This window comes from Jatropha curcas, chromosome 9 (genome assembly GCF_041381405.1).
Source record: "Jatropha curcas cultivar XTBG-Jc1 chromosome 9, XTBG_Jcur_1.0, whole genome shotgun sequence".
Taxonomy (NCBI): domain Eukaryota; kingdom Viridiplantae; phylum Streptophyta; class Magnoliopsida; order Malpighiales; family Euphorbiaceae; genus Jatropha; species Jatropha curcas.
Genome location: NC_143159.1, coordinates 25389666 through 25407406, shown reverse-complemented (window position 1 = coordinate 25407406; position 17741 = coordinate 25389666). Strand labels below are relative to the sequence as shown.

Sequence of the window (17741 nt, the reverse complement as noted above, 5' to 3'; positions counted from 1 at the left end):
TTCTAATCTCTTTTTTTAATTTTTTTTATTGCATGAATTTCTAAAGACTGACTTTTTTAAGTACACACATGTTGCTCCATATGAAAACAAAATAAAATAAAATAAAAAGTTATGGAAAAAAAAGAAATTTTACTTTTCATGAAATGAAATACATATAAAAGTCAAATAATATACAATTACTATAATAAATTCTTCCCCGCGGAACTAAAAGAAGTTTTACCTCTTTCACCTTGCAGTACCCTGCCTTGTTCATCTTATGGCAAGTGCTCATGCCTTTCCTTAATCGATTTCACAAGCCAACCAAAAAAGAATATAAGAAACAAATAACAACAAATAAGAAAACACAAGGAACTTTGTGAATTAGCATCATGTGGATACAGAAATTGAGCAGCAAATCTAAGATGTTCCATCAATAGTCAGAGAAAGATCTAAGAATATCAAACGTCTAAGGCTAATAAGACTACCAAATGATAACAGATCTCAAATACTAACTGCAAAAGCTTAATAACATTCAGAGTACAAAATCACTTTCAAGCTACAACAGAATCCTCATCTCGGTGCAACATACATCTGGGTCGAGTCATATTGAGGATAAGTAGGCTGAGGAGAGACAGTTTTACCATAGCCAACAGGTGCACTCCCTGGAGCAGCAGCATAAGCACCTGACTGTGGAACTGACTGATCATAACTTGGTTGAGTTGGTGCTGGCTGAGCATAGGCTTGTTGGCCACTTTGCGGTGCGCTATAGGCTGATGCAGTGCCACTGCCATAAGCAGGATCTTGAGAACCTTGATACCCATAAGCTGCATTGTTTTGAGCTGGCTGCTCTGGATAACCTTGTTGTGACGATGGGTATGAACCATAACCACCAGAGGGACCCTGCACATAGCCTGTTGCCTGCTGTCCACTAGGCTGACCATACGACGGAACTGGCTGGCCAACTTGCTGAGTATAGCCAGGGCCAGAAGCAGGCATTGCTTGATTGTACCCATCAGCAGCCGATGTAGATCCATACTGAGTATATGATTGCTGCACGGGCCCACTTGATGCATATGGGTACTGCTGTTGAGGTGGCACATTTGGACCATATGATTGACCGGATTGAATGGGACCTTGGTAAGGCATATCACCAGGTTGACTAGGCCTAGGAGGGCCATATGATTGGGGAGGTGGTCCCTGCGATGGCATGCCGTATGATGGTTGCTTTCCATACTGCTGTTGAGCCCCATAGCCTGGTTGATTGCTGGATTGTGGGTATACTTGTTGCGAACTTCCATGTCCATAAGGATGCTGAGTCTGACCATGATTGTCATATTTTGGTTCATCATATACATGCCCATAGCTCTGCGGAGGTACACCCTGAGAATAAGGAGCTTGATGCCCATAATCTAGGCCATGTGACTGCCCATAATTATAATTTGGCTGCGATGGTGGATGTGACATAGCAGGGGTAGGGGAAGGGCCAGGACCATGCCCTGACATAGGGCCAGATGCTGTGTGGTCAGATGCATGGCCTGCCTGACCTCCATAGTAATCATAACCACCACCATGTGGCCCTGGCCCCTGCATACTGGGAGGATGTCTTTGTTCCCAGCCAGAACCATAGTTACCTCTTGGAGCCATTTGTTGTGGAGGATAGCCACCATAACTTGGAGGTGGATATTGTGAATTTTGAGATGGATATGGTCCTCGGTGATGATAATCATAAGGGCTTTGCTGTGATGAATGGGGACCTCGAGGACCCCAGTGAGATGGACCAGGAGGTCCACGAGGTCTATACGATTGCTGCTGGTTGTAAGCACCAGAGTAATGTGATGGCCTCACATTCTATTCAAGGCAAATTACAAAACAAAGTTAGCAAGAAGCAATTGTCCAGTAAAAACCTATAAAAATGAAATAGGGAAGAGAGGAAAGAAAGGCATAGCTGCTTATATAGAGTAACCATGTCTTCTTTTGCAAAGCAAATACACCCCAGGCAACCCCCAACAATGATTAAATGCAACACTATGTATAACATATACAAAATATGAACCATAATAACTGAAAATAGAAATATAAATAAAAACAAGGAAATCATCCTAGTCTAATGTTACTCTTCAAAATCATAACAGCCGGCAAAAAACCAAAGAAGAGCAATATTACAAAGTCAAAACGTATGCTAAAAAAAAAAGCATTCCATGTTTCAAACCTTCTAAATTAGAATCAGAAACGAACTGATCTCATAATACTATTCCCATTGAATCATGAACCAAAATGCAGGAACACTACGATGAGAAAATCTTATCATATGATACATGCTTTCTTCTTTTTCTTGATACTGATTGACAGTCAATACCAAAACTGGCAGGAAAGACCAGAACAGGCTGAGGACGGAGCCCGAGCAAGATGGAAAGACCATAAGAGAAACAATGGAAATTTAAGAGCTTATACATGCATATATACATGACAACATGCCTGCATAAATACATTGTACATGATATATTTACAAAAGTTCTAAAAAGTATTACTTTCAAACCACTGGCAAGATTTTTCTATTATTAGTCCAAAAGAATACTCATCCCAATTTAAACTTCCCTTTTGAATCAAGGAAAACACAAACTGTAGTGATAAACTTAAGCATTCTGAAAGACAATCATAAGCCATTCTCCGCAGCTTGCCCTGCTTGAATTTATTCAATTCAGATACTATCCCATGTTCAGCTCAAAGCAATACAATATATACTAAAGTAAAATAAATTGCTCATGCAAAATATCTTAGATTCCTTTCTTGTTATTGAAGGAAAAGCCTAAAAATGTTATCATAGCCACAGTTCATCAAGATATCAATCTACACGTCTACTTCAGAGTACAATTCAATATATAAAAATTAAGCTACTCAAAAACCAAATGAACGGAGCAAAATGACCCTTTGGCACAATAACTTTTGAACTTAGAACTGGTGGAAAAATTACAATCTCAAGGTCAATGCTACATTGCCATGATGATCAACAAACTCACGTAGAAGGTAAACTCAGACAGAAACTGAACATCCATGACAGAAATATCTCGCATTACTGAAGGAATTGAAGTTTAAAATCTAGTAGAGTTCACATTTTCACCATAACCAAATGTCCATTCCAAATCATGCATGCCTGATAACTCAACACATCATATCAATCCATTTCGGAATACTAGCATGTTGAAAAGGCAACAAATCATAATTCTTACACTGATCTTAATGTGATCGCCTTTATTTACAATTTTCCTGCAGCCCAATGCATATCATAGAAGATTTACCACATTCTTCTTATGTTCAGCACAGCAATAGATAAAAACAAATTTGTACGAGCCTGGCAAAAACTTCATACACGACGACTTCATCAGACATTACACTTCTTCCAACAAATGTCTCATGCATAGATGGGGCACTACATAGCACTAAGGTTAATACCAACTATTAACTTTTAAGTCTCAAAGCAATCTTACCAACTATTAACATCCAGCATTGCGAGATTTAATGCCTGATACCTCTCTTCAGTGGATGATAGTGAATGGTGGTTGTCTATTGCTACACCAAGAAAGCAATGCTGACCCCATGGGAAAAGCAAAAGCCAAATCTGCATTTTTAAAGTCAACCAATTCGAAATCGGCACCTTCATCATAAATAAATCATGGCAACCGACATCTTGGATTGAATATATGATCTTCCTAAGAGCATTCAAGTGACCTTGGAACGGATAATACCACAAATTCCCACTTATCAAGCAATTAGCTCTCCCTCCCACAGCTAAACTATTACATTCTCTTTCCTCAAATGGAAAAAAAAAAAAAAAAAAAAAGTTGCTCATACATGCAAAGAAAACATATCATGACCTACAGTTGCATATTTCTTGGCAAAACCCACTGATAACGATCAACATCTCAGTTTATCCATGAACACAAGATTTGCAGAAACCAACCAGAACATGAATTGGCAACACAAAAGGCAATTGCTAGACTCCTACTTCAGCATAAAAACATGAATCAGGTTTTATTTTCTATAGATATATACACCAATCAATCACTGCTATGATAAAAAGTTCTCTTCACATTTTCTCTTATAAATTGTAAACCTAACATTGTTCCTCCACAACCACAGCTGATCATGTTATGCCAAGGCATATCATTCACAACAACAATACAACCCAATATGACACCATTGATTGAAGTAAGAGCAAGAACAAAGTGTTCATATCATACTCCATAACATTTTCGAATATAAACCGCATGTGAATCCTAGATCTAGAAAGATCACGAAACTGAAATATATTAACCAATAAATATGGAAGTGCAGCTCACATGATTCTACACATGCATTTATCAATGGAATGAACGAAAATTATACATGCTATTCCCACTCAAATACTAACAGATTTCTAATCCCCTTCAGATATTTTTTTTCAATTGCCTCATGTAACAAGAGGACTTAATAACAGATACTGATTGCAATCATTCAGCGAATACCAATATAACAATTAACTAGAGAACACAAAATTAGAAACTACTAAAAAATATACCAATATAGCAATCGAATAGAAGCAATTACATCTAAGAGGAACCAGTACTCTATTGATCAGAACTTATAAAAAAAAGAGTCAATAACATACCTGATTCATAACATCCTTTATCATTTCTCTTGCCATCTCAATTTGCTTTCTATCACCAGTCACTCTCACTGTCCTTTCTTTAGATCCGTCACCTTCTGGAAGGTGTTGAGGTATCAACTAAATGGAAACAAGATCATCAGTTGCATCCATGTGATTAAATACCTTCAGAAAGCTGTTGAAACTGAAGCAGTGGCATTGCTTCAAGAAAATAAATTTCAATGTATGTTCAACGATATCAACTACCTGAATCCGAGCCCCTGATTTGGCTTGGAGAGCTTTAATGGTGTCTCCACCTCTGCCTATGATCAGACCAACCTGGAACAAGGGAAGCATCCATAAACATGCTAAAAAAGTACGCAAAGCTATCAACTGTAATAACTAAATGGTCAACGGGAGACCAACAACCTTTTCATTTGGAACTTGCATCTCAAGTTGATCTGCCACTACAGCAGTCTGCGCACTAGGAAGTCCCCTAGCTACAAGAGAAGGGGAACCACCAGCATCAGCCTGCAATAAATACACAAAAAAGTTAGAGAAGAATAGAAAAAACATTAACATAATCTCTAATCAACTCCTTGATTGTTAAAAAGAACATACAAATTCAAAGCAACACCATGGAATATATATCAACTACAACCAAGCCTTAGTCCCAAAATAGTTGGGATCAACTATATGAATCATTTGTTACCATGGAATATAGATATATATCAAGAAATAAAATTAAATCAGCCACCTCTGCTATGACAGCACTAATGAGCTTCTCAGCCTTGCTTATATTACTTAAGGTCCCTATTATTTCCACTGGCCTTGTTGTGGAATGTGGATCTGCATCTGCATCCCTTGTGATTTGAATTTTTGCCCCAGAATTATACTGCAGGTAACGTATGGTATCCCCACCCTTCCCAATAAGAACCCCAACCTGCAAACATAGCGTTTCCTAAACATCAATCAAAGCCGATCTGATGACAAATTCAATAATCAAAGTAACAAATTAAAAAAAATAGAAATGGCTGCACTAGGATCACAAAAAACATGACAAGGGTAGAGTGACTACTGGAGCCAGATGAGAGGAAACTTTCACATCCGATTTTGAAGGGGGGAGACCCTATAGGATCCTATCCCAATTTTTCTTTTGCTAGGCCCATGGCTAAAAAACCCACCCACTTTTTTACGGAGCTATGAAGCTTCTAGCCGATGATTTGCAATGCTTCAATCCAAAATTCAAAAAGCTGTTCACAGTCCATGGGACAGGAAAAATATGTGATGGACACAGCTGTGCCAATAACTGCCTATCACTATTCTATGATTAGGACATCAGGAATGAAAATGAAGATTCATTTATGTATGGGACTATGACTTCAGCTCAATTCCCAATGATACAATAAGTTGGATTAGCCTAGCATTCTGCTCAAAAACTACAATCATAGCAATAAAAATGAGAATCATTTAAGTTATGAATTGTGCTCAATTGTACAAAAAAAAAAAAAAACTCCCATGCATTATATTAGTTTACGAAAATTAGATTTGTAAAAAGCTAATCACTTTAAGCAAATTCAGTAGTCAACATTTTGGTTCTACCTTATCATTGGGAACATCCATTTTGCGTGAGGTGGTTTGAGTCTCGGATGCTGTCTCCTCTGCCTCCAGGGAGAGATTTTCCTCTTTTTTCTCATCATCATCTGGCTTGGAATCCTCAAAAGAAGTCTCTCGAGTATCAACTGTTTCATGCTCATGTCCAGTGGCTTCGTCGTTAACTATTGTATCAGTAACACCCTCAGGTTGAGGAGGAGAAGCATCATCTGTTTCCTCATTCTTAATGATTGGCTCTTCAGCCTCCTCCTTTGCGCGTTGCTCTGACTTCTCTCCTTCAAAACCATTTTCACTAGCTAATAAAATAAAAACAGAGTATCAGAACAAATTTCAAACTCAAAATCACTAATGCACCAAGTAATTTTACACTTACACGCTATATATAAACAAAACCCTAGTAAAAATCAACCAAAGATTAAAACTTAAGACTCAACAGACACTGCAATTACCTAATCCATCAGGTTTATTCTCATCTAGCCGTGGACGCTTAGTGTCCGGCGATCCACCATCCTCCACCGCCGCATCATCCGCCTTCTTATCTGCATCAGGCTCAGCGCTAGAGTCAGCCGGCTGTTCCGGGTTGGACTCGACTGGCTCTGGAGCTTCAGGCTCTAAATCTTCGAGCTTACGCTTGTGATCTGAAGGGACGGGGCTAGCTGTCAGTGGGACAACCTCCTCCTCCGCCATTGGAATCAAGAAGACCCCAAAATACCCTAGGGTTAGTGAATTGAGATCGGAAATGCCGAATACAAGGACGTGGTGTCGTTGGTAAGTTTGTGAAGAAGGGTTTTGGTACCGGGTTAAAGATACAGGAAGAGAGAGAGAGAGAGAGAGAGAGAGAGGTGGAGAATGTGATATGCTGTTGAGAGGCAAACACAGTGTAAAAGGGGGTTTAAGGCTTTTATATAAAAGGAGGAGATATTTTTTGATTTCTTAATTGTGATTGTGACCCAGTTGTTAGGGTTTGGGTGTAGATGGGCTTTTCTAGATTTTTGCATTGCAAATGGGCATTGGGCCTATATCCTCATTGGGCAAATAAACCGGAGGCTTAATTTCACCCGGTGTCTCCGAACTATAATCACTGTCACATTATACTGCAGGCATATTCGACAAATTTGTATATTTTAGTAGCGCTTTTATTTTAGTAGCTAGCAGGAGTATCTTTTTATAAAACATTATATTAATTTTTAAAAAGTTAATTTAAACTCTATATTATCGAATATTATAAAAATAACGTTCAGTCACAACGTGCAAAAACTATTTAAATAGTGGCTATCGAACACAACCTACCTCACATTTAATTTGTGAAACAAAGGTTCCTAAATTTCGATTTATATAACAAAAAGTATCCTTCATCCTTTTTCCGGGCAAACTTATGTGAAGCGTCAACTAAATTTTAATTAGCTAAATCTAAAAAATACCTTCAACTTTGCGAATAGTTACAAAAACACTCTAATTTTACCTCTATATCTCGAGCCACCCTGTTTTCAAATTTGAACTAAAATTTAAATTAAAATAATATAATCGTGGGTTCACAATATAACTTTTAATTGACTTAACTCAAGGTCCAAAAAGGTCAATTTGCACCTTCTCTCCTTTCTTCTTTTTGTTTTTTCTCCTAGTTCCAAAACCCCAACTTCTTCAAGATTACACCTACCCATAAAATAACCATCCATGATTTTCTTTAGACTGTTCATAGTCTTCATCTTCCTTATTTTCATTTCCCATGAGCTCCTTTCGCATTGAAACTATCATAAACTGTTTCATGCCTGAGTATAAAAACTTAACCACTGCTCAAAATGTGTCATTCCTGCTATATTATGGAATCCTTATTTATCGGTCCTTACAAATATTGACATCCAGTAACAGATTTATGAACACATTGGCTACTAACGGCGCTAATAAGCATGGTTTCATCATGTAAACTAATGCAGAAGACATAACGTTAAAAATAACGGTTATAACAACTAAGATAATGAGAACAATAAAAGATGAGGAGTGGTCAATAGTTTATAAGATTGATAAAGTATTATTGACTAGGGAATTGTTTGAGGTTTATGAAATTTTTTTATGAAATATTAAACATTATAACGTTCAGCTATTTATAAAAATTAAACAATTAATGTCATTTTTAATTATTTTAAATTAATGAACTAATTTTACCGAAAACTTATAATTTAACAATTACAGAAACAGCTAATAGAATAATTAACTACTACTTCAACAAATAATAATTTTAATTAACTTTTAATTTTAAATCTTTGTCACATATTATTATTTTATTAAAATTTTGCAATTGGCAATGAGTAAGACATTTTAGGATATCTTTTAGATGATTAGATATATTATTTGAATGATTCCTCTTATTGCAGCATTTATATATGTAATATAAATAAATAAATATATATATATATATGTTATATTTTTAATTATAAATATAAATAATAAATATAAATTATAAATAGATATATTATATTATATAGATATTAAAATGAAAAGCAAAATCATTGTTCATTGCACAGTGTAACACCGATTAAACCATCTCACTTTTTTGCTATTACTTTTTTACCCTCCTTGCTTTTACAACTCACTAACAATGTGCGTTTGATATGCACAGTAAATATCCTGATCTATATTATTAGAGATATTGTCTAATAATATTTTAAAATATATAATTTAATTAAGAAAAAATTTGTAATTTAAATTATTTTTAATTTCATATTTATTAATTTTGTTAAAAATTATTTAAATTAAAGAACATCTATTTCAAATTCATAACGTTAGACTAATTATATAATAAATAATATCTATAATATATAGAAAGAAAAGAAATTTTAATTTTTTTAATTTTATTTATATTTTATATTTTATTATATTCAATTATTATTTTACTGAAATTTGAAGACAATGATGAATATCATTTTATAAATAATAAAAAATTATAAATTAAATAATGAGTAGGTATAATAAGAAGTAATCCATAGTTAAAGATTGTACATTGAACTAACTTATTTGTATAATATAATAATATACTATTTAAGCTCAATTTAATTAAAAATTTTGCGATTGGATCAAATTTTTTACTTTCATGGCAACCAGTCTTACTAATTATTATTATTATTTTTTACTAACATTGGTTACTTCCTCTAATATTTCATAAATACTCTTGAATTTTTAAATAATAGAATAAAAGACTAATATCACAGAAAACTATAAATAATAATAAAAATAGTGCTAATAGTAACCCTAAAAACTATAATCAAGTATTTGAATTTAATTTAATTTAGTTTAATTAAAAATATACTTATACAAATGTATTTATTAATTTTAATAATTTATTAGATATTTAAACAAGTTAAGTAAATTTAAATTAGTAAATATAATTTTGCATTCTAAAAAAAAAGTAAATTTAATTTTTATGCAATATAAAATATAAAACATATTAAAAAAACTTATATAAAATAAAAATACTATCAAGTGAAAAATTATAAAAACACTCTCTTTTGTTTTGTTGAGGGAAAAGAGCACACAAGGAGAAGAGGATAGGAGAAACGACAGCGTTTGTAGTTGGCTGGGACCTTTTTCTTTTTCCTTTCAAGAACGTGTTCTAGGCCTTCTGGGTAATGAGATGCTTCCTCTGCTAGCAAAATCATTTGTGCTGTTTTACCGTTGAAGACTCCGCCGTCGCGTCTCCGTTCAGGTGAGTCCAAAAACCATGTCTTCTGTTTTTATCTTTCGAATCTTTAAAGCTGAAGAGCGTAGTAAGTTCATTAGAATTATGTAATATCGCATCAATGATGTCCGTCTAGCTATTACCTTTCTTCTTTTGTTTATATTTTCTTCAATAATTTTCGAATTCTAGGGTTTGACATTAACATTTATTCAAAATTTAGATGGCCAGTTGGCCCAATCTTTGTATTCTTGAGTTGTTTACTAGGGCTTGCATATGCATGAATGGCACAAACAAATTATAATAATGGTCTGTATGTTTGGTTTACTCTAGAATTGTGGTGGAAGACGATTACTTTGTTCAGTATATGGGGAACCAAATTTATTATAATATTTTTATATATTAGTAGCTTTGATTAGGTGAAAATGGAATATATACTTACAATTGCAATTTCAAGATTACAATCAAATTTAATTTTAATTATCTCAAAATCGAACTTGACATTAGAGACAGTGGTTTACAGTCCCAATCTATTTTCATCTCTTTGGATGCATGTGCAAAATTTAGCTGTAAAATTTCAATTGTTTGATTTGTGTTTGTCCATGATTCTTGAATTTTTATTCTTCTATCTACAAGAGTTTGAATGTAAATGTAGGATGCGTACAAAAGCAATTTTGTTATTGAGACTTTGACTTGATTTTAGTTCTCCTAGTATACTAAAACAAAATCCAAAATCATATGAACAGGGTTATACCAATTTAACCAAGTTTCTATTTTACCCCTTTTTTGTGTATCGTTCATTTACAGACAAAAACGCTACTTCACATTCTCCAAATTCCATCAGACCTTCTCTTCCTTTTTCCCTGCTGCCTTCACCTTCACTTCTTTCCTATTTCTATGTACTGCTTCTAGAATATACCTCCTCTTTCAGGTAATTTTCCTTTTTATTTGCATTTAATTCTCTTTTTGATTTGTATTGTTTTCTCTTCTTTTGTAAGAAACTTAAGAATGAAATTAAAATGAGAGAAACTGAATTTTTTTTCTTTTCTTTTGCATGAAACCCATCTTTATATTTCTTGCTAGATTTTATATTTGAAATTACTGCATATCCTTAATATGTTCATACTCATTGATTCCGAATTACGATTCGAGTTAATTACATTCTTTGAATACTTATATTTAATTTTTCTTTGTTGTATGTTGATGCATTCGATGGCCTAGAAATGGGAGAATTTTGATCTTTAACTCATACTAATGGAGCTTAGACCTAAACTTTAGTAATCAGGGTTTTAATTATCCAAATTATTTGTTATGAGTTTGAGGATTTCTGTTTGAGGATTTGATATTTGTAGTGAAAGTCTGTTTTGTTTGGCTATTGAAGATTTCTTCCTTGAGCTTTTTATGATTGAAGATAATTAGATTTGTTATTTCTTCTAATTGGATAGTTTGGGAACATGTTATACAAATTTTACACAAAGCATGCTTAGAGATTTCAATTACTGAGCTCAGTGGTCTCATTCTTTCATGGAATCACGCATAAAATGAATAATTACTTTGTTTGTTTACTTTGGATGGGTTCCTGGCATTTCAATAAAAAGAAGAAATAAAAAGCTATTCAGATTTTATAATTAAACAAGAAATAAAAAAAAATGAAACCTGTTACGTAAATTGCAGAAATTAGGAGGAGAAGCAGTTTCGTGCCTCTCCAGAACTAAAACAATAAGTGCTGCTGTAGAAAGCAAAATTAAGAAAGATGAACTTTTTAATGCTTCAAATAATAAAACATAACGTCCTTGACAATGTGGGTTGCTGCGGCTTTTGATTTCTCTTTTATATTTCTTTAGTATATACTATCTTTGCTAACTCTAGAGCTGACAGTGTTTATGCCATTCATGTTGTTACTGTTGTTAAGATTTTTTAAAAGCATAGTACATTCTTTGTTTCTTTGATTGTTATTATCTCAACCTAGGTATTCTCTTAAGAGCAAGCCTGCTGTTAAGAGCATTAAGGTATTCTCTTTCTTTCTCTAAAGCGCGTTTGGTTTCTGAGAAACTCGGAGAAAAGTGAAACAAAGTTAATTTTGACACTGGAGTTCTTTTTTTTTTTTTTTTGTTGGCTTTTGGTTGCCAAAGGTTTTAAGCCTGACAAGGGTTCCACTGGGAGTGTTTATACGGCAGATTTGTTTGGGTTTTTGAAATTATAGTTCAAATAATAAATATTTTAAATAGGATTTCATATTCTTTTGATTTCCTGCATTTTCCCATCAATCAAATGGGTCATGAATGCTAATGGGCATTTCTTCAACTTTTGTTCTATAATGTCCATCAATTTTTTTTTTTTTAATCTATAGCTAAAAATTTAGATTTCCAAAGAATCAATGATTTTCTGATTATTACCTTCCTCTTCTCTCTCTCTCTCTCTCTCTCTATTTGCAATTATTTATTTTTGTGTAGTTATTGAAGAGATAAAGAAGGCAATTGAAATATGTGTTTTTTTTAGTACAGGGGGATTCGAAGCTGGAACTGTTGTAAGGTCGTACATGCACTTGTCTAGGCTCGGTCTTGGTGTGCAAAATGTGTTTATAATACAATCAAATAGAACTGAAATGCTAATGGTTAGTCAGCTCCCATTATTTATTTTATTCTTTGGGCTTTTTTTTTTTTTAAATTTGATATTTTTGTTTTTACATGTTTGAATACATTAAGATCACTCATTACCTTAAACATAATTTCATAATTTATTTGAGTGAAAAATTTCTGAGTTATAATTCTGGATATCTTATTCTTTTTCATGGCTATGCAGAGTCTAGATGGGGATATCATAGACTGCGTTCACATGGCTCATCAACTAACTTTTGATCATCCTCGCTTAGCACTTACTTCTTTGAATTTCTTTCCATTCTATGTATTTCTTCAATGATGAACCGAAAATATATGGAAAAAAATTGTGATAAGTAGTTTAAACTATTTTTTTAGAGTTAAAATACCAAAAGTTTTTTCTTTGAAAGGAAAAACTTCAAAATCTAAAGGTATAGAAATGAATCTTTTGTATGAATTTAGTAACTTTTATAATAACAAATAGGGAAACAAAAAATTTATATGATGAATATACTTTTTTTCCGTGAAAAAAATATATAAAAATTTGAGTAAACAATAAATAGTAATTATATCAATAAAATTAATTTTAACCCGCTACAAAGCTTGGGAAACTTTGCTTGTACATGTATTAAAACGAAATCCAAATTCACTGTTCATAGAACAATGTTATGCCCTTTTAACCATTTCATTTTAATTTATTTCTATTATACCCTTATCTTCCCTTGAAACTTCTTTTCGTTTGACGTTAGATTTTTTTTCCCTACTGACTAATTTCACTCTCATCTTCTTCATGTACCTTTCCAGATGATACTTCAATGTAATTTTCCTTTTTATTTGCCTTTATTCTCTTCTTAATTTCTATTATTTTGTTGTTTTTTCTATCAGAAACTTAAAAATACTCATTCAGGTTATAGATATTGGCCTCTTCTTCTTTTCACAATGAATTTTGAAACAAGAGAAATCAATTTCTTATTCTTTTGTTTGGCATGAAACCTATACAGAAAATTTTCCAGGAAAGGAGAAGATAATAGGAAAATTGTGGGTATTATATATGGAGACAGAGTAGAATCAGAGTAGAAGAGAAAATGAATATTTTTGGAATTTGAATATTCCAAAGGGGAAGGAACCTTTGGGATGGCTCAGAAGTGAGATTGAACCAAGGACAAAGACTTCAACCTTCAAAAGATATGAAAGTAAGCTTTCCCCGTTAAGCCTTCTATATTTTCTCTTTCCTCTTCCCTCTTTCGTGTACACATCTTGTTTCCTCTTTCATCATTGTAATGCTATTTCATTTTGTTTGAGTTATATCTCTCAATAATGGTGGTGGTGTTGCTGTTGTTGGTCCAAAGGATGGTGATGGAATTGGCCAGCCTTTAAACTGTAAAGTCGGCGGAGATGCTCTAGCCGAGAATTTAAATCTGATGGTCTAATTTTATCAGTTTGTTTGGTGTAAATGAATTCCATAAGATTTTCTAAACTTTCATGTTTGATATAAATCTAAATTCATTTAAAATTTTACATTTTTAATTCTAAGAAATTAGTTGTACTTGGCTCAAATCCTAACAATGGATAATGAGATGATCTAAACATGAACATTCACTTACAAGTAAAAGAAAAATTTCTTAATGAAATTCAATTGCAAAAGTATATAGCTACTGCTAATTAAACAAGGATATATTATTAATTAATGCTATATATTTCATTAATAATGCGAATGATCTTTTGACTTGAATCAAGTTAATTACTTATAGTTGCGAATTGGTATAGTTGAGTAGAAATCCAGCCGATTCGCAGTTGGGAATCTTGACGTGAAAGCCTTAGGAGTTTGAAGAAATTAAATTGGACGAGTGGAATATGGAAAAAGCTAGCTAAGCCATGCATGTCATGGGTAATGAACACTCCAAAACTATATAAAAAAATAGTATTGAATAAAAAAAATTTTAGATTAATACAGTTATTTGATTTCCGATGTAGTAACTTTGCAATTTAAACAAACAGTTTTTCATGTTGACATTGAACTTTATTTGGTTTGGGAGTAGAGTTATATTAACATGTATTGTAATTGTCTGCTTGCTTTTATTTGAAGTTTTGCATTGGATGATGAGTATATATACATGAAGTTTGCTTTTTCATGGATCTCTTTAAAACTAAGTAAACTATATGTTTAGTTATTCAGTCAATTGATCCCCCCTTTTGATTTGGAAAATGCAAGTATTTTACTCATGCTTCTTTTTTAATCAGAGTCTGGAAAGCTCATTACTTGGGGTTCAACAGACGATTTAGATCGAACATATGTGACATGTGGCATCCAGGAAACATGGGGTATTGTGGCACTATATAAGACTCTATTTTATATTCATGTTTTATTGCTAGCTATTTTGCATTGTTAGAACTAACCTATATTTCCCTTCTAATTTTAACGGTAAGAAAATTTTTGAGCCTCTGCATCTGATTCGGCCTATTATGTAGCAGCTACATGTAATGTTTATCTCTTTATTGTATATATCAGGGCATGGTTAGTTGGTTTTGACTAATCTATTTTATCTATGTCGTATGCTTCCTTAGGTAAAATGACCCTTTCTCAACTGGTAGACTGAGCAATTTTTGGTTTCTTAAGCACAAATAGTGGGGAGAAGTTTATACATGGATTCGAAAGAGTGTGTTCCCTCAGGGAAAGTCTTTGGATATCCATCTGCAGTGGGAAGGCTAGAAATGATGTGTTTGAAAGACAGTCTATTTTTAACAGAGGAAGACAATTTCAGTTTGTCTATTTTTTAATGCTTGCAAAACACGCAGCGAAGCGCGGGTAACATTTGCTTGTTCTAAACCTAATTTTATTTTTAGGATGCTTCAAAAGGTCATAATTAAAATATAAATGTAATAAAGGTCAAAATTAGGTGAAATTGCAAACAACTGAGGCCTTGCATCAAGCAACTTTCTTTGAAACCCTAGCCAGCCTCAAGCAACTCCAGCTCCACCACCGCCGGGTCCATCGATGCAACTTCCAATTACCCATCTGATTTTTGTTAAATCTCTTCTTTTTGGTTCTCTCAACTCAGTGACTATCTCCAAAATCAAATCCGAATTTCACTACAATATCATCAAAATCCCACCAAAAACATCTTTGTCAATATAGAATCAATGGATCCCAAAAGTATTTGAAGATATTTTCAACATTTTGGTTCGAAATCCCTAGAGCCAAGAACTCTTTCACTACAATCTCACATGCTTATGCATTCAATTTTAGCATTCTCATATGTTTAGCATTGGTGCTTCTGCTTTGAAAACGTTTTTGAATCATTCTCCCTTCTCTCTGTTTCTCTGCTGTGAATCATCTCCAATCGAGTCTCTCTTTGTTAACTGCTGCTTTCTTGATTCTCTCCCAAATCACAACTCAACAAGACCCGCGTTTGATCTTCTTTCCGCTTTGCTCACTTAACTCTCTTTGAGTAAGCTTCTCTCGATTGTTTCTTTTGTATTTTTTTATTTCGGTTGCTGATGAGATTAATGCTCTATAAGTTGGTTTCAAATTTCCTTTGGGTCTATCTTCTTTTGTGGTTTCTGATGAAAATACATGTAATTAATTTCCTGTAGTTGGTTAACAAATGTTACAACCACGGATATGCATGCCATTTGCTTGTGCAAATTTTACGGAGCATCTACATCTCCTTAATTTTCATGACCCTGTTAATTCTCTTTGAGTTTAAAATTTTCAGTTTTCAGAGTTTGGCTAGTGTGTTTGAGCCAAATGGTATTGCGCAAACAGATGTATAGCTGCAAATAAGACTAGTCATGTTCTATTTCTCAGCAATTTGTTTTTGACAGGTCTTCTTCGCTGTGGAAACAGTTGCAGGCTTAGATGGACAAACTATCTTAGGTCAGATATAAAAAGGTGTCCTTTTACAAGAAATTTGTTATTCAACTTCATGGTATTATTGGAAACAGGTAATAAGGACGAGTACAATCAAACAGACCCCATAGTTTTATGATCTTTGATGGATGAATTAATTGATTATTTTAGTTTCTTGATTGGTTAATTAATATCTTCAAGATTTGGAAAAAATAATACTACAAAACAGTAGGTTATGTCCCAGAGTGGTCGAATCTGCTATTCTTGAATTTGTAATTATTAGTTTTTGACCATCCATCCAGTAAAATGTTCCACCAACACCAAGTTGAATCTAATAGCAGATCATTACTCTGCATTTAACTTGTCCTCTTGTTTAATTCATATTTTTGCAGTTTAAATCCACTTGAAAATTTTATTACCCCATTTTTCTAGAAAATGATTGATAGAAGAACTTGATCTAATCTACTCTGCCCTGAACATTTATGCAGTTCATTGCCTTTGTTGACAATGTGATGACTGGGTGAGTTTTTAATTTTTTATTTAACATTTAAAATGACAAACTGCTGTATTATAATATGATATAAATATACCAGTTCTTATCATTTTACTGCATGCAAAGTTTTTTTGTGTTGCTGTTGATACATCATTCAATGTCTGGATAAGGGCAAGATTTGTGATTCCAGAATGATGGGTTTAATAGTGATTTATCTATTAGTTGAAACTTAGATGGAAGTTACCAATTGCTTTCTCATTTAACTATGTCCTTATCACTTCTGTATAATTATTTCTTGTACTTGGCATTAGCTGCCAACTTGATTGGTTTAAAAAAAAAAGTTTGTAATGGTAAAATTTGTATCCACTTGGCTTATTTTTGTTCTTTTGTTCATTGAATAAATATGTGCATGGCATGTAATACTCGCTGTGGTTTATTTTCCCTTTTATTTCTCATTCATGTTTTTGTAATATTGATGTAGGACACAAAAACTTGAGAAGAAAACAGTTAGAAATTGTATTTTTTTTCTTCTCTATTTTCTGCACCTCAGCAAGTTTTAGTAACCCATTCCCATGTTTCTTGATCAGACTAAGCCAATAATAACAGAAGCAATATGATTTTCCCAAAAGAATATCTTTCAGATAAGAGATATGTAATAGCAGCTCATTTTTTGAGGTTTTGGTGTTTTTGCAATCTTGGAATTAGGAATCAATTAGCAAGTAGTCACAATTCATTGTGAATATATTGTTGGTTACACAAGCTTTTTGGTTAAGTAATCATGTCATATGCTTTGTTTTCATCTCCTTGATTTGGGCATCATTGGCTGTTTTTGCTTGCCGGGAGAACTGCTTTTGTTGTTCGTGGTGTTATGCTGATTATATCACATTTAGAAACAAACATAAAAAATGGTATGTTGG

The 17741-nt window shown here is 33.3% G+C and overlaps 1 protein-coding gene and 1 long non-coding RNA gene across 16 annotated transcripts; one reads left to right on the top strand and one right to left on the bottom strand.

Annotated features, from left to right (window-relative positions):
• Positions 1–334: 334 nt before the first annotated feature.
• LOC105638022 (KH domain-containing protein) lies at positions 335–7105 on the bottom strand. 2 transcript variants are annotated; one of them, XM_020680910.3, is made up of 7 exons: positions 6664–7105; positions 6203–6510; positions 5358–5543; positions 5030–5131; positions 4865–4939; positions 4625–4741; positions 335–1827 (listed from the first exon to the last, which is right to left on the bottom strand). In XM_020680910.3, the coding sequence occupies exons 1-7, from the start codon at positions 6899–6901 to the stop codon at positions 550–552; spliced, it is 2304 nt and encodes a 767-aa protein (XP_020536569.1). In that variant the 5' UTR covers positions 6902–7105; the 3' UTR covers positions 335–549. The 2 variants fall into 2 exon arrangements, with proteins under 2 accessions (XP_020536569.1, XP_012077120.1); XM_012221730.4 differs by having other exon boundaries at positions 4868–4939; positions 6664–7104.
• Positions 7106–9728: 2623 nt separating this feature from the next.
• LOC105638011 (uncharacterized) lies at positions 9729–16733 on the top strand. Of its 14 annotated transcripts, none has more exons than XR_016322605.1 (9): positions 9729–9914; positions 10692–10815; positions 11854–11893; positions 12389–12498; positions 12687–13298; positions 13483–13674; positions 14723–14803; positions 15047–15287; positions 16307–16733. It is a non-coding gene; the product is annotated as an uncharacterized LOC105638011 (long non-coding RNA). The 14 variants fall into 14 exon arrangements; XR_016322606.1 differs by having other exon boundaries at positions 12384–12498; XR_016322608.1 differs by lacking the exon at positions 10692–10815.
• The last annotated feature ends 1008 nt before the right edge of the window (positions 16734–17741 follow it).

Coding starts and splice junctions, on each gene's coding strand:
- LOC105638022 (XM_020680910.3), bottom strand. CDS start 6,901: ATGGCGGAGGAGGAGGTTGTCCCACTGACAGCTAGCCCCGTCCCTTCA. Junction 6,511..6,663: donor GAATAAACCTGATGGATTAG/GTAATTGCAGTG, acceptor TTATTTTATTAG/CTAGTGAAAATGGTTTTGAA. Junction 4,742..4,864: donor CAGGGGCTCGGATTCAGGTA/GTTGATATCGTT, acceptor GTTTCCATTTAG/TTGATACCTCAACACCTTCC.